This window comes from Canis aureus, chromosome 6 (genome assembly GCF_053574225.1).
Source record: "Canis aureus isolate CA01 chromosome 6, VMU_Caureus_v.1.0, whole genome shotgun sequence".
Lineage (NCBI taxonomy): Eukaryota > Metazoa > Chordata > Mammalia > Carnivora > Canidae > Canis > Canis aureus.
Genome location: NC_135616.1, coordinates 16919077 through 16935953, shown reverse-complemented (window position 1 = coordinate 16935953; position 16877 = coordinate 16919077). Strand labels below are relative to the sequence as shown.

The 16877-nt window shown below is 33.8% G+C and overlaps 1 protein-coding gene across 4 annotated transcripts in view; it reads left to right on the top strand.

The window, feature by feature from the left end:
* The window catches only part of OSBPL1A (oxysterol binding protein like 1A), a 227771-nt gene that overhangs the window by 83013 nt on the left and 127881 nt on the right, over window positions 1-16877 (top strand). For 2 of the 4 annotated variants that reach the window (XM_077900283.1, XM_077900284.1), the window contains exons 12-14: window positions 6816-6914; window positions 8084-8206; window positions 14436-14517. In XM_077900283.1, the coding sequence (XP_077756409.1) occupies window positions 6816-6914; window positions 8084-8206; window positions 14436-14517 (304 nt within the window). Of the gene's footprint in view, window positions 1-6815; window positions 6915-8083; window positions 8207-8565; window positions 8625-14435; window positions 14518-16877 lie in introns of those variants that run through there. The other 2 variants (XM_077900285.1, XM_077900286.1) reach the window with 2 other exon arrangements.

The following is a 16877-nucleotide window of genomic DNA, read 5'->3' as shown; positions in this document are numbered from 1 at the left end:
GCACCGGGAGCCCGACGTGGGATTCGATCCCGAGTCTCCAGGATCGCGCCCTGGGCCAAAGGCAGGCGCCAAACCGCTGCGCCACCAGGGATCCCGGAGTTTTTAATTTTGATGTAGTTGAATTTATCTATTTTTTCTTCTATCACTTGTGTCATGTCCAAGAAGTCATTGCTAAGTCCATTGCTAAGAAGCTTTATCCCTATGTTTCCTTATGAATTTTATAGTTTAAGCTCTGATGTTGAGTGATAGGTTTCTCTTGAGGCCTTTCTCTTTGGTTTGCAGATAGCTGCCTTGTTGCAATTCTCCCACGGCTTTTTCTTTGTGTGCAGGCATCGGTTTCTTTTCCTCTATTAAGGATGCCAGTCTTACTAAATTAGGGCCCCACTCTTTTGAGCTCATTTAATCTTAATTTCCTCTTTGGAGGCACCATTTACAAATACAGTCTCATTGAGGGTTGGGGGTTCAACATATGAATTTGGAGAGGACACAGTTCAGTCCATAGCAGTCACTGTAGTCACTCTAACTCTTGTATGGATACTGTTTACACTGTGTATCTTTTTCCCTCCTTTTACTTTCACCCTGTTTATGTGCTTAGCTCTAAAGTAAGTTTCTTATAGAGAGCATACAGTTGTATTTGGTATTTTTATCCAGTTTGGCAACCTCTACCTTGTGATAGGAATGTTTGTTGAGGGGCACCTGGCTGTCTCAGTCAGTGGAGAATGTGACTTTTGATCTAGGAGTTGTGAGTTTGAGCCCCATGTTGAGTATAGGGATTACTTAAAAATAAAATCTTAAAAAAAAGAGGAATGTTTAATTATACTTAATGTTATTGATGTGGTTGGATTTCTGTCATTTTGCTGTTTGCTTCTATACTCATTTTGTTATTCTTTATTCTTCCTCTTCTACATAAATATGTATTTCTCATGTACCATTTCCTTTTGTTTGTATTTTACAATATCTTAAAGTTATTTCTTAGTGGTTGCACTAGATATTCCAGTATGCATCTTAATCTGTCAGAAACTATTACTTCATATTTAATATGCTTTAATATATGTTCCACTTTCTACCCTTACCTTTGTGTTATTGTTATATATATCATGACTAGATGTTTAAAACTCAACAATACAGTGTTATATCTATTGCTTTATACAAATTTGTGTGTTTGTTTTAAAATACTTTTATTGAACTATTCACATCATATATGGTTCACCCACTTAAAATGATCCAATGATTTTTTTGTATGGACAGAGGCTTGTGCATTCATAACCATAATCCATTTTAGAACGTTTCTGTAATTCCACAAAGAAACTTCATACCCGTTGGCAATCATACCTCATTGCTTCCTCCCACCCCCTAGGCAATCATTAATATCTGTCTCTCTAAATTTGCCTATTCTGGACATTTCATATAATATATGGTCTTTTGTTTCTGGATTCTTTTGCTTAGCATGTTTGCAAGGTTCATCCATATTATAGCATGTATCATTACTTCAGTGCTTTTATGGCTAAATAATATTCCACTGTGTGGATAGACAGTACTTATCGATTCATCAGTTAATGAATATTTGGGTTGATTTTACTTTTTGGCTGTTATGAATGATACACTGAGCATTAGTGTATAGGTTTTTATGTGGATACAAGTTAATCTGTGCTCTTAAAAAGAGAACAGAAGAGAAAAAAATAAATTTATAGAGAGAGTCTTTTATCATAACTCATGTTTTTACCATTTCTAGCTTGGTTTATTTTTTTTGCTGGATGTATGGGGTCATTTCCTTGCTCCAGCTTAGCTCCATTCCTTCCTTTATCCTTTGTCCTATTATTGTCATATGTACGGTACCGCACTATGATGTTACAAGCTCAGCCATACAATTTTACAGTTGTATAAATTCCTTTAAATTATTCCAGAGAAGATACATATTTTAGAATTACCTATGCAATTAACTTCTCCAGTTTTTTTTTTTTTTCTTGTTTGGTGTTACTTTCTTTTAGCTTGAAGAACTTTTTTAAAATTCTTTTTTGTTAGGTACACCTAATAAATTGTCTCAGTGCTTTTTTATTTGGTAGTATATTTTGCCTTCATTTTAGGACAATATTTTTACAAGACAGAGAAATTTTCTTTCAGCACTTTGAATATGTCATCCTGTTACCTCTGTCCTCCATTGTTTTCCATGCAAAGTCAGCTGTGAATTGTACTGGGCTTCCCCTGTATTTGATGCGTCCTTTTTCTCATAACTTAAAATATTTTCTGGTTTTGGGTGTCAACAGTTTGACTAAGATGTGTCTAGGTACAGATCGCTCTGGATTTATCCTACGGGAATTTATTGGACTTCTTGAATGTGTAATGTTTCCATTGAACTTGGGAAATTTTCAACCATTATTTCTTTAACTTGGGAAATTTTCAACCATTATTTCTTTAAATATTTTTTTCAGCCTTTTTTCTCTCCTTCTGTGACTTTGTCTGTTGGTATATGTCATAATGCCCCACAGTGATTTGTTTTTCTCCCTTCCATCTCACATCATCTCTTGAGTGAATTTTTCATTTCAATTCTTGTAATTTTCAATTCCAAAATTTCCACTTGGTTCTTTTTCATAAATTGCATATTTTTATTGATATTTTCTATTTGATACGTTATTGTCATTATACTTTAATTATTAAATATGATTTGCCTTAGTTTTTGAACATTTTTCTGAGAGTTTTTTTTAAATGTCTGGCTCAGGGCAGCCCTGATGGCTCAGTGGTTTACCACTGCCTTCAGCCCAGGGCCTGATCCTGGAGACCCAGGGTCGAATCCCACATTGGGCTTCCTGCATGGAGCCTGCTTCTCCCTCTGCCTGTGTCTCTGTGCCGCCCCCCCCCCCCCCGCCATGTATCTCTCATGAATAAATAAATAAAATCTTAAAAAAAAATGTCTGGCTCACTTGCCAGTTTGTTGCTTGGCTCATTATATTTAGACCTCATTTTCTGTGATGTTGGCTTTTCCTGATTGCTTGCTACCAAGATTGCTGTTTTTTGACAAAGCCCTAGGCTTGGAATTTTCAAGACCCTATTCTAAATAAAGTCAGCTTCAGTATTTAAAGCTTGCCTCATCATGTTACAGTTAGCCACAGAGCTAGGAGGAGAGGGTAATGGAGCATACTCAGGCTAAAACTCCATCCATATCTACTATTCTTACTGAGAGATTTAGTAGATTTTTCTTGAATAAATGCTTTTCAGTATGTTGTCTTTCATCAATTTTCAGTGTTGGGGGATGGTTGTCTTATTTGGTATTGCATTAAATATATAGATTTACTTGGGAAAGATTGTAACTTTAGCAATATTAAGACCTCTAAGGTATGAACATTTTTATCTCTCCTTTATTGAAATCTTCTTTAATTTCCTTCTGTAGTATCTTATATTTTATGCTAAATTTATTCTTGCATGTTTATTTTTTGAAGCTGTTATTACAGACTTCAAATTTTCATTTTCTATTTTTTGCTGCTATTATAATTTTGTTTTGAGTATTGCAACCTTGCTAAATTCCCTTACTAGTTTTAGTAGCTTTTTTTGCAGATTCCTCAGGGTCTCTTACATGCACAATCATGTTAACTGCAAATAAAGATTGTTATATTTATTTACAATTCATATGCCTTTTCTTTCTTATCCTTTATTGTACTGGATTAGACCTTTGGTACAATTTTGAATAGAATTGGTGAGAGCCAACTTTCTTTTGTTTTGTATTAGGTACAAAGCATTGAGCCTTTCATTACTGAGTTATTAGCTATAAATTTTTTATAGATGCCCTTAATCTGCTTTAGGAAGTTACTTTTATTTCCTAATTTACTGAGAGCCCTTGTCATGAGAATCTGTTGAATTTTATTAAATGCTTTTTGCATATTATCATAGAGTTTTACTCATTCTATTAATATGGTTAATTACACTGATAGATTTTAAGGTGTTAATAAACCAGTCATACTGCTGGGATAAATTTCAGTTAGTCATGATATATTATAATTTTAATAAATTGTTTTCTAATATTTTGTTAAGAATTTTTGCTTCTTTGTTCCTGATGGATATTGGTTTATATTTCTCTTGTGATATTTTTGTGTGGTTTTGGAATCCTGGAAACACTGGTCTCATATAATGAATTAGAAATATTTCTTTCCAGTTTTTGCAAAAGTTTTTGTAGGATTAGGTTTATTTCTTTCCTAAATGCTGATCTAATTCATGGGCCAGAAGGTTGGTTGTTTTGTTTTGTTTTTATGGGAGGGATTGTAATTACAAATTTCTTCAGTTGTTAAAAAGCTTTTTCAAATTTTCTCTCTCGGGTTGATGTTTGTAATTTTTGCCTTTCAAAAAATTTGTCCATTTTCTTAGGTTATCAAACTTTTTGTTACTAATACTCCCTTATGTTTTTAATGTTCGTATGCTAGGTAGTATTGTGCCCTTTTTCATTTTTTTTACATTAGTAATTTGTGTCTTGTCTTTTTCTTCTCTAATATGGCTAGCAGTTTATCAATTTTATTGATCTTTTCAAAGAACTAGTTCTGGATTTTTGTGAATTTTTTATTTTTCTATCGATTTTTATTCTTTAAAAAAATTTCTCTATGCTTTGGGTTTAATTTGCTTTTATTAGTTTCTCAAGGCCAAAGCTTAGATTATTAAGGCCTATATTCTTTACTAATAAAGCCATTTATAGTTATACTTTTGCCTTTGAAACTGTTGTAGTTTCATGCAGCTAATTTTGGTATATTTTCATAGTGATCTAGTTCAAAATATTTGCTAATTTCTGTTAGAAATGTCTTTGAACCAACGAATATTTATAGGTGTGTTTAATTTCCAAGTAACTGGGGTTTTTATGATTGATCTGTTTCTGATTTATAATTTCATTTTGGTCATTGAATGTATCCTATGTAATTTCTGTCCTATCAAATGCATTGAGACTTGCTTGATGACTCAATATATGGGTTATCCCAGGAAAGGCACTTGAAAATAATGTGTATTTTGCTGTTATTGGATGTAAAGTCCTGTAAATACTCAGTTATGGTGGTTGATAGTGTTGTTGAGATCTGTGTTTTTGCTGATTTTTGGCTAATTGTATCAACTGTTGAGAGAGACATCAAGATATCCAGTTATGCTTGTGGAATTGTCCATTTCTCAGTTATTGATCACATACACACCAATGTTGTCTTCCTGGTGAATTTACTCTTTTATTATTATATATATTATATGGTAGCCCTCTTTATCTCCTGTAATATATTTTGAAATCTATTTTGAAATCTATTTTGCCCAACATTAATATAACCACTCAGGCCTTCTTAGGCTTATTGTTTGCATAGTTATCTTTTTCTATTCATTTCCTTTTAACTTATATATCTTTATTTTCTATCTGGTGTAGATAGTATATATGGGTTTCTATTAACCATTCTGAAAATCTTGCCTTTTAATTAGACTTCTTTTGAGAATATGTTCCACTTTCTGCTTCATATATCAGGTGATTTTGGATTGTATCCTTAATGTTATGAATGTTAAGTTCTGGGAATTCCGGTGTCTGTTATTTTTCTCTGTTAAATATTATTTCCATTGTTTGAGCAGGTCATTTTCTTAGCTGGATTTAGGTTGTAAACTCTATTTCTTGGGCGGCAGCTCTGGTCTGCATTTAGATAGGTTGTACTTAAGTGACTGCTCTGAGTCTTTTCTCAGCTGTGAACAGAGTTTGGGGATCCCGTTTTTCCCTTGGAAGATTACCCGACTCTCCTTAGTATTTATGGCTCTCTGGCTTTCCTTTATTTATTCTCAAAGACAGAAAGACTGTGGGTTTTTCCACCTGGGCCCATGCTGCTTTTGTGCCACCCTGTGAACTGCATGTCTCAGTTGAAAAACTTGGGGATTTAGTTATTTCCTTTTCTCCAAGAGCATGTGCATTCCTTGTCAGAGTCTGTCAACTTTTGTTCACTCTCCAGTTCTCCAGCAGTTGCCCTTTTATTTTTTTAAAGACTTTATCCATTTTGAGAAAGAGCGAGTGAGAGCATGAGCAGGGATGGGAGGGACAGAGAGAGAGAAAGAATCCCAAGCAGACAACACACCCAGCACAGAGCCCAATGCTGGGCTCAACCTCATGACCCCTAGATCAGGACCAGAGCCAAAATCAAGAGTCGGATACCCAACCAATGGAGCCACCCAGGCAGTTGCTTTTTATAGTTGTTTTCTGCAAGGAGAGTGGTACTCTTGTAGGGTCGTGAAGTAGAAGAAGTCTATCGTTTTCCATTTTTAAATCTCCTCACTTTTTAAACTTATATTTCAATGAGACATATTTTTTCTTTCCTCCCCCCTCCACCTTTTTTAAAATTAATCTCAAATGTGCTTGTTCTTTTACACTCAGTTCAAATATTTTGTACACTCAGCTCAAAGAAAAGGTTCAGGAGAATGGTATGAATAGGAAATAGGAGCTGTGGTATTTAAAGGGTTTTATAGCCTAAGTGCATGCTAAGATTTTAAATATAAAGGATAAAACTAAAACTACATATGTAATGGACTATTAGTATTTACCTTGAGTAACTAAGAATGTGAAAGCCAGATCTTATCAAAGATAAGCTCAAATGCTTGTGATATTCCCAGTGCATCATTTTTTCCCCCAATTTTTACCAGTTTGTATTTTAAATGTTCAATTGGATATAATTAAGTTGTTAATACTATTATGTATTGTATGTACTGTTTTTTATATATGTGTGTATATGTGTGTGTGTGTATATATGTATATACATACACATACATACATACATGTTGGGTTCTATTTTATGTGCATGAATGATATGTTTTACTGACTTCTTATATCCAAGGTAAAATCCACTGATAGCTGCCTCTTCTTTATTAAATGCTTTGATGACACTATTCATGGCTTCAGGGTTCCTAAGAATAGCCTTCAGCAGTCAAGAGAGGTAATTTTATGGATTCACTTATCTTTCATAAAACTTAATATTTAAAAACAAAGAATATAAGATCAATTCAATATTAATGTCTAAAATCTTTTTGACTATCTTTTTAATGGCTATTATATGAAGATTGAAATTTTGCTTATGAAAATTTCTTTATCAACATGTATCTACAGGTATTATCTGTTCATAATTATTTTTATTACTTTGATTTTGTGACTGTAAGGGGCCCATACTGGTTTTGGGGGAAAAAAAATCCTAAATGATTTTGTAATCTGCCTCTTAATTTATAGGTGCAGAAGCTGAAGCCAATAAGAATGAAATGCTCTCTCAAGGTCACACAGTTTACAAGTGACAAAATCTGGCTTCAGCTTAGGGGTTCTGATTTATTACAGTATAGCCTCTGTCTTCCTTTGTGGTAAATTGAATAGCAGCATCAAGCAGAAAAATTGAGATTTATGGGACAGAAATTCATAGTGCAGGTATTTAATGGAGACTCCATATTCCTTAGATTAAAGGAGTATCTGTAGACCTGTCTTGTTTTTGTAAATCACGTAAGGGGTTAAAACAATCTGTTTTCCAAAGTGGTTAACTTTGGCCTTGCAAAGAATCCTAAACAAACTAAATCCTGACTGTTTGACCATATAATAAAGTGGTAAAATTTAACCTTGAGAAATGCTATAAGAAATGAGGAGGAAGTAACACATTTTTAGGGCAAATATTTTTTTGGTGAAATCACTGATATTTTAAAAACCATAAAAGCTAAAGCATCATGGCAGTTGTTGGCTTTCTTATGACTCGATTGCAAGTCAGTAGAATTATATTTCTGAATATATTGGTATACAAGAGCATATCCAACAGTGTTGAGAACCTATAATTTTAAGTGAAAAAATTTCCACTCATTACTCAGTTTTTATAGTGTATGTATTAATATTATTAAATATGTAAACTTAAAGATATATTTTTAAAGTATTAGGAAAATTTTTTTTTTTATCCAGAACTGTGGACAAGAGACATGCATCATTATTTTGTTGTTGGTTGGTCTGGGTTTCCTTTGGTTTTTTGAGCCTATAATATTTTCTACGTGTAAATATATGCTTTCCAAATCATTGTCCTATTATCTCTTTTGAGTAAAAATGCATTTCACTTTTATTTAAATTCTTGTATTATTTCAGGACTGGCTGGAAGCAATAGAAGATCATTCTGCTTATAGCACTCACTACTGTTCCCAGGACCAGCTGACTGATGATGAAGAGGAAGATACAGTTTCATCTGTAGACTTGAAAGAATCCTTAGAGGTATATAGAAAAACTGAATCTAACTTTTATAGCTAACTCTGTCACCAAGAATTTTTTTTTTCAAATGTGAGGTTTTGAAATTAAGAAATCTGACAACAATGGAAATAGTATTGCTCTTTGTCCAGTAATGTTTTATGCTATTTATAATGTCTATTATGATGATACTGTCAAATGTCTCTATAGATGATGCTCTTAAGATATATGTATCTTTTTTTGGTTAAAATTTTTCCATTGCTATAATCAGCTTGTCATTCTGTTTGAAAACTGCTGCCAGCAGGGGGAGCATGCAGAGCTGGAGTTGGTACCCTTTATGACTTCACTGCATATTTCAGTTTAAATAGTGCAACCATAGTGATACCTTTCCTGGCTGGTAGTTTCATTTAAAATCACTTGTAATCTGTAACTTCATTGATTAGAGGTAAGATAAAGCATAAGTAATCAAAAGATAGGCCTTTATATGAAGTGACATCAATATCTTAGTCATAGAGAAATACCAGCATATGTTATTGAGATGAAATAGGTATTTTTTTTTTTTTTTTCTGGCCATCAGTTTTCTGGCTGTGCCATTTAAATGGGAATTGGATGGAGGTGGAGGGGAGTGCCTGGGTGGCTCAGTCATTTAAGGTCTGCCTTTGGCTCAGGTCATGATCCCAGAGTATGCTTCTCCCTCTGCCTACTTGTGCATACTCTCTCTCTCCCTGCCTCCTCTGTCAAAGAAATAAAATCTTAAAAAAAAAAAAAAAAAAAGTGGGAATTGAGTTTAGAAGAGTTAGAACTACAAAAGGATGATGGAGTTTCAATCCAAATCATTATGTCAGAACATACCAAGTTGCCTACTAAATTTAATCTTTTTTTTAATTGAATAAACTGCTTGCAGGATTTGAATGTTTCTAAATCAACAAGTTTAAGTTTGCTAATACTTAAGGAGTTTTATTGACTTAAGGACCTATAAACTTAAATAAGAAAGATTTTGGCTTTTTTGATCCCTAATCTTATTTTATGATAGAACTTTAAAAAATTTGAGCTCTTCCATGTTTTGTTGAAGACATTCCCCAGAATTTATTGACACTCACTTTGCCAATAATACTTCTAATTTTTAAAGCCTAATGTGTAGTGTGACACCATAAACAATTTTCAGATCCGTGAACTTTGCAAAAGTAACACCTACTAGAGCATCTAAATAACATTAAAACTGTTTGGGTAAATATAGAAAGTTGAAATATTTATGGCCAAAATCGTGAAACAAGTTAAAAAAAAAAAGCCAAAAACTGTACTAAATATTTTAAGTTTTAGTCAGTATTCCCTAAGTAAAAAGAAATGCTTTTCTATTTATCTTCAAAATAAGGTAAATGATAAAGCCTGGAAGGACTTACAGAGCATACCAATATCTTTCCTAGGATTATGGGATTATTAAGACATTTTAAATGGAAACTACCAGGAAAATAAAAGCATACTAACTTGATTTTCATTAAAAAACACTTTCTTGGGCAGCCCCGGTGGCTCAGCCGTGTAGCACTGCCTTTAGCCCAGGGTGTGATTCTGGAGACTGGGGATTGAGTCTCATGTCGGGCTCCCTGCATGGAGCCTGCTTCTCCCTCTGCCTGTGTTTCTGCCTTCTCTCTCTCTCTTTGTGTCTCTCATGAATAAATACATAAAATCTTAAAAAAAAAAAAAAAAAAAACTTTCTTGAAAAAATGTTTCTTCTCTGGCATAGTTTTCAATTTTTCATGTTATCAACTTCAACTGTACCTTTTATGTTACTATTTTGAATATCATGCTTTTATGTTAACTTTAAAACTATGAAGTTTTTGCCTTCTAGATTTTAGAGCACCTAAAGTCAGTGAGAAGTTATAGTAGTGTTTAGCACTTTCATGTTCTGCAGTTTATAAACCTCTCTCTGTTCAACAGAATTTGAATGCTAATTCTGTGACTCTTTGACTCCATCTCAACTCCTGAAGATTGATCCCAAAATAGGTTAAAATCTGAAAAGAGCTGTGAAGTATGTTGAATTGTACTGGGTTCCTGAATGCCTTTGATCATTGGATTCTTAAGTTGTAAGAATATTCTGGGACCTATTTGTGGAATGAGATCTATTCTAGATGTTTATAGACTTTCTAAAGGAAATTAGGAACGCTAGGACTAGCATACTCTAAAACCATCTGAATCGACATAAAACTAACTTTATTTCCTCAACATAGTTTTGGATAAGACATTATGGGGAAAAAAAATAAATGTCCACAGTGAAAAAGTGACCATATTATATGATGTTTTTGGTCTCATTTTATCTCCATCCAAAATGAGAACCTCCAAAAGTTGAAAACCATTTTTCTCTTATCTCTCTCACTGCCCTGAGGTAGGTCTCCAGGGAGAAAAGTATAAGACAAATCATAGAGATATCAGCCTATGGTTGTTGCCTTAATGACAACTTGAAAATATTTCAAATATAAAAATGGGAAGACAAATTCAAGCATAGTGTTGGTTGAAATGTACTGTCTAGTATGAAAGCTACTAGACACATTTAGCAATTTTAATTAGAATTAACTCATTTTAACTCAACATAATTCCAGTGCCCAGTAGTCACATGTGGCTACCACTTTGGACAGTACAGTATAGAATGCTTTCATCATTCTAGAAAGTTCTGTGGAACAGAACTGGGATAGGTTCGTTCTTAGATCTGGGGAGGGGGCACAAGCAAAGAGAGGGTTTCATTTGTTGGTGATATAGGTTGTTGATTCTATAGGATCTGACCTCAGTGTTATAAGGAGTAATGAGAAGATGCTAAATTTTAATCAAATAAGAAAGTGATATGCTTTTCTGATTTAAGAATAAATGATGCCTAATTAAAATGAATGTACAGGAAGATAAATGTACATCCACACAGGGCTAATAAAGATTGGTACATTCAATGCAAGAACCAGACAGATTTATATATATTGATATGTTTAAGATTTATGGTTAAGTGAATAGGGCAAAGTATAAAATGATGTATTTAAAATGCTACTACTTGGGAGAAAAAAAAGGATATATATACACACATTTGTTTTTGTTTTAAAGATTTTATTTATTCATGAGAGACAGAGGCAGAGACCTAGGCAGAGGGAAAAGCAGGCTCCCCACAGGGAGCCTAGTGCAGTATTCGATCCCAGGACTCCGACCCTGAGCCAAAGGCAGATAGATGCTCAACCACTGAGCCACCCAGGCATCCCATATACACATTTGTGTAGGCTTAGATCATTCCTGGCAAGATGAGAAATTATTAGCAGTGGTTTCTTTGAGGCTGATAAAGGAGGAAAACAGGAACTCCAGGACTGATATATATGAGATAGAATTGCTGTTTTCTCTATATATTTTCATTTAATTTTTAAATTTTGTTTAAATATCTGTTGCAAAATAACACATTGATATAATGACAGAGCAGGGCCATGATGATCCCCAGGTAACCAAGAAGAATAAATGTGCTATGGACTGACTTAGATTGAGGGAGATGGCTTTGGCTGGAGGTAGAAGCCTTGGAGGTGAGCACTGGGGCACCAGTACTTGTAATCCTGGCTGTTTGCTTGCAAAGAGGATAATGTCATCAGGGTGCTACAATATATTCTCTGAAAAGTTCATGTATAGTAAAATGAATGCATTTTCTGTCTTTAATCTGATATGTTCTGACAAATGTATATACCCTTTGTAACCACCACTTCTCTCAAGATAGAGACTTTTTTTCACCTCAGAAAGGTCCCTGGGGTGCCCTCCTAGGCAGTGCCCTTCACCTCCATGTCAGGCAGCCAACTGATCTGCTTTCTGTCATTATAGGTGGTATCAGTTTTGCCTGTTCTAGAATTTATGTAATAGGAGTCATATTGCATGTGCTCATTGGTACCTGTATTTTGCTCACGATGTTGTATCAGTGGTTCATCCCTTTGAATTGCTTGGGTAGAGGCAGTCTGCTCTGTTCTTAATTAACCAAATGTGGATTGTCTGTAGCAAATAGCCTGAATTTATGACCTCTCTCCTACCCTGTTCAGTGCTCCCTAGCCCTTGATAATACACTTTTGAGCTGTTTTTCTAAGCCAGGGATAATAAAGTGGTTTAACATCAAGTTAAACAAAACTGCTGATATTTGGATGGGCAGGAGGAGGAGCAGGAGGCCTGTTGTGAATGTGCTCAGCTGCTCACCTGGGTGCCTCCTGCCCTTTGGGCCTTGTGCCTGTAGATACGATTCTGTTCTTGAGTTCTATGCCCAGATTACTTAGATTTAAAATGCCATCACATTTTGGGTATTAGGTCATTGCGCATAGTGGAATCCTGTTTATGTAGAATAAAAAACAAAAGATTAAAACCTAAAATAATGTCTGACATAAGGGGGACTGGCCTAGAAGTTCAGACACCATGCTGGGCTCTGCAAAGAACTCCAGGACATTAACCTTCATAAATGGATTTTTAGGTTTTTCTAACATAACTGGTAGCTGCTAAGGGGAAATTATAGCAAATTGGAGAATGTGTACATTTTATTGTACTGATAACCTCTTTCTGTTCTTTATACCTTTAAAACCACACCCAGTGTTTAGAACAGAAGACACCTGTACCTAACTATGAAACAATGTATAAATTGAATCTTCTCCAGCTGACCTAATATGTATCTTTTAAAACAAGTAAATCTTTGATCAGGGAAGCTCTTTATAGTAACTGTCAGGTAGATAGGCTAAGGGAAAATGAAAGAGATTCAGGTATTTGAGGATGATGTTAGGGAGAATGTTCTTATCTTTATTACCCCGGGAACTCTTAACCATGTTTATTACAGATACCCAGTCTGCAGATGAAGCCAGTGCTTGCTTTGATGCATCCCGCTAATTTTTACCATAGGAAGAAGAGAAAACAGTAGCATTGACTTGCGTATGGCAGGAGGATTAAATATGTAGAGAGTGGAAATGACAATTTCTGTTAATAAATTATGAGTGATACATTTTGTTGCAGTGCCTCCAGATCAACTTTTTTTCCCTGCCTTCAACCTGTACTTATGGGCTATGACTGAAAAAGTGATCCAGCATACCATTTCTCTTTCTGTGGTGGTTTAAATTTGTAGTCATAGGTATTTTCCCTCCTGGAAAAAAATGAATTATATTTTTATAGTTGTTAGAGCTCTCAACACAGAGTAATGTAGATTTTAAGGAGAACATTGCCTGTCACTAATGTGGTACCATGAATAATTCTGCTGTGGTTGAGCTTCATAAACACTAAAAATTTTATAAGGTGAAAAAGGAGAAAAGGCTACTTACCTGTGTCACTTGTCATGTAGGACTGATTTGGGAGGAGCAAAAATGTTTAGTGATGAGTCAGTTGGTATTAGGAGTACAAAGTGGGGGGGGGGGTGGAATTCATAAGGATAAGTACATTACTCTATCTACAAAAATGTGATTCTAATATTAAACTCAGGGTTCTCAGAATAAACATTTTTTATTGCCATAACCAACTGACTCTACAAAAATAATTTTCTTGCTTATTTTTCCTCTTAAAAGGGAAACTATAAATAAAACTAACATCAAAATTACACTGTTAATATAATAAATGTATTTACCTGATTTTTCATTTCGGACTTCCAAATCCTGACTAAGATGGGGTGGAACTTCTGTCCTAAAATCCTGTTTTGCTTTTAGGGATCTAAAAATGTACAAATTTCAAGTTACAAGAATGCTTTGTATAATTGACATTATCTTATTTTTATAAGCTTTGACTTACTAAGAAAATGTCCATATTGGTTTGCTTATGTGGACTTAAGTGGCTGAATGAAAATCAGCTTGTGGTTTATAAATATTAGTATCACCTAGATTTTTCTTTAACAAGAACAGTTTTTAAGATATATTCTTAAGGGAAGGCATTTTATAATTCCTCAATGAATTTAATCAAGTCTACAAAAAGATTAATCGGGAGAAATCTAACTCAGTTGTATATGATATAATGAGTTCTTAGAAGCAATAAATGCAGTTGGACATTGTTTACATGACAAATGTTGAATGTATTTAAAATTTAGAAACATTTGTTTTTTAAATCTGTATATGATTAACTAAATGCAATGTTCAGTTTCTGAGGAAATTTCTTTTTCTCTGTCAGGAATATATCTTAATTATTGTGGTACATCAATGTATGAACTTAAAGTTTTGATAGAGACATTAAAGCATGTGTACGATAAAAATTCTTGATTAATAAGTTTTAATATTGTTTTTTGTTTTTGTTTTCCCAGAAAGCACAAACATGCCAACAGAAACTAGATAGGGAAATTTCCAACTTTCTGAAAATGATTAAGGAGTGTGACATGGCTAAAGGTAAAAAAAAAAAAAAAAAAGTTGGGGGGCATACTACCAAATAACACCTACTGTTTAATACAACCCATTATCATAGATGTTGATCCTTTGTAGTTTTGTTGGCTATACATGTTAGATAACTTTAAGTTTTAATTTAGAATTATGTTTGATAAGACTATTTTGAAATTTTAGAAAAGCTATTAAAATCATGGAGGAGGCTTGGTTTGTAGTTAATATTTTATTCTTTTAAGAAAAAAAGAAAAAAGTTAACATTTTGATGCCAAAAATTTATTTTGGCTACATAATAAGAATCCTACTTATGAATCCCAGAAGACTTGGATTTTAGAATCAAACTGACTTGGTTTAAATTCTTGAACTGCCACTTACCAGTTGTTACTTTGAAGAATACATTTAACTTCTCTAAGCCTCAGGTTCCCCATCTGTATATGAAGGGGTTGGTTGTTCTCAGTCTTGGCCTTCTACGATTCTACGAATGTATATGTGACCTTGACTATCTAGTGGTTAACCTGCCTTTTACTAGTAACTCTTTATGTCTTCAGTCTCCACTGATTATGAATCATCCAGCGTTAACTATAAATACTCCAAAAGTCAAAATAATATACAATACAAAATCAAAAGTCCAATACAAAAATTACATATTGAGAAAGAAGTATTACATTGTAAGTTAAAAACTGCTTCTTAGACTTTAGATTCCTAACCATTGCTTTAGATTTCAGCTATGATGGGTTTATAAGTACATTCACTGAAATATAATTAATTCAGTTGTCTGAGTTTAACTATCAGTTTTAATCACAAACTAGTTTCCCTCTGTAGACTTCTCAGTTCAGTTTATATGTGTCCAGGTAATGATGCAAAGAAATGCTAATGTTAGAATAAACTGAACACAAATATTTTATATCTGTCCAAATGGACCTCAAGCATCCCTTTATGTCAGTTGCATAAACATTTATTTGTATCACTGATGATAGCTTTGAGAATGACAGCAGTTAAGTCATTTTGATTATTGAGGGCTGGAATACTATATTACTTAGCACTCTTCATCCCCGATGGACTTTTTAAATAAGAGGAGCTTTATTAGATATAATTCACAGTTTAAAATTTACCTGTGTGAAGTGTACCCTTCAGTGATTTTTAATATATTTACAGTTATGCAACTGTGACCACCAGTGAGCTTTTAAAACACCATCTTCAAGAACCATCAAAAATAAAAAGAGATACTAATGACATTTTAAAAGATGTAGAAAATGTCCAGAGTTAGATGAAATATAAGGATTAATTCCTTTAACATGGACCAAAGAAAGAAATTACATTAGAACTACAACCAACCAAGTTAAGTTCTTTTTTTTGTTCTTTTTTAAACTTTGAGTCAGATCTCTTGGTTCAGACCTATTTCATGTTAGTCATGACATGTCACTCATAACGATGGTATGCATCATTTGTGTTTTTAGAGATGCATAATACTTAATATCACTAAAGAGATAATTCATTTTGAACAATGCCATCTGGGAAACTTCAAGATGTTTATGTTCTTACAATGTTATTTCATATATCTACAATGAAACTCAATGGATTTATAAACAATTATAAATATTATTTCCTGAAAGATGAATGTAGATAGATAAATCTGCATGTTCTATAAATAGTAAATAGGATTAAGATGATTTCACGAATGGGATTAAAGAGTTGATGGTAACTCATTTACCTCAATGCCAAGAGATTGTACAGAGTAATCTTGCACCATGCGTTTTGTTGCTGATAGATAGTAGCTGATAGATACATATTCTGCTCCAAACTGTCTACATAGTTTGCCAATAACTTCTTAAAATGAAAAACTAAAATGTCTGTGAACAGAATCGAGGCCTTGTGGTTGTGATTGTTAGTTGTCTTATATTGCTACAAAATTATGTGAACTTTAATTTACTTACTAATCCCTTACCACTTATTCCAACTGTTTTGGCTCTGTGTCCCCTTAAATCCAGGTCTCTGCAGCAGCCTCCCCTGTGGTCTCCCTTCATTCTATCCTTAAAGGGAATCCAAAGGCTTTTAGGAACTCTTACAGCTCAGATCCTGTGAAATACTGCACTGTTGCTGCCAGATTAATTTTAGAACGGTACTATTTTGATCATAATTTTTTTCCCATTGAAAAAAATGTTTCATGGGTCTTTGAAAGTATAGAATAAAATACAAAGTCTTTATCCTGGCATTTAAGGACTTTCATAGCCCAATCACAAACTCATTTTTCAATTACAGATCTTCCTCAACTGTGTCCTAATAAGACCATTGTAAAGTGAGAATCTCATAAGTTGAAAATGAATTTAATATACCCAACCTACTGAGCATCATAGCTTAGCCTAGTCTAC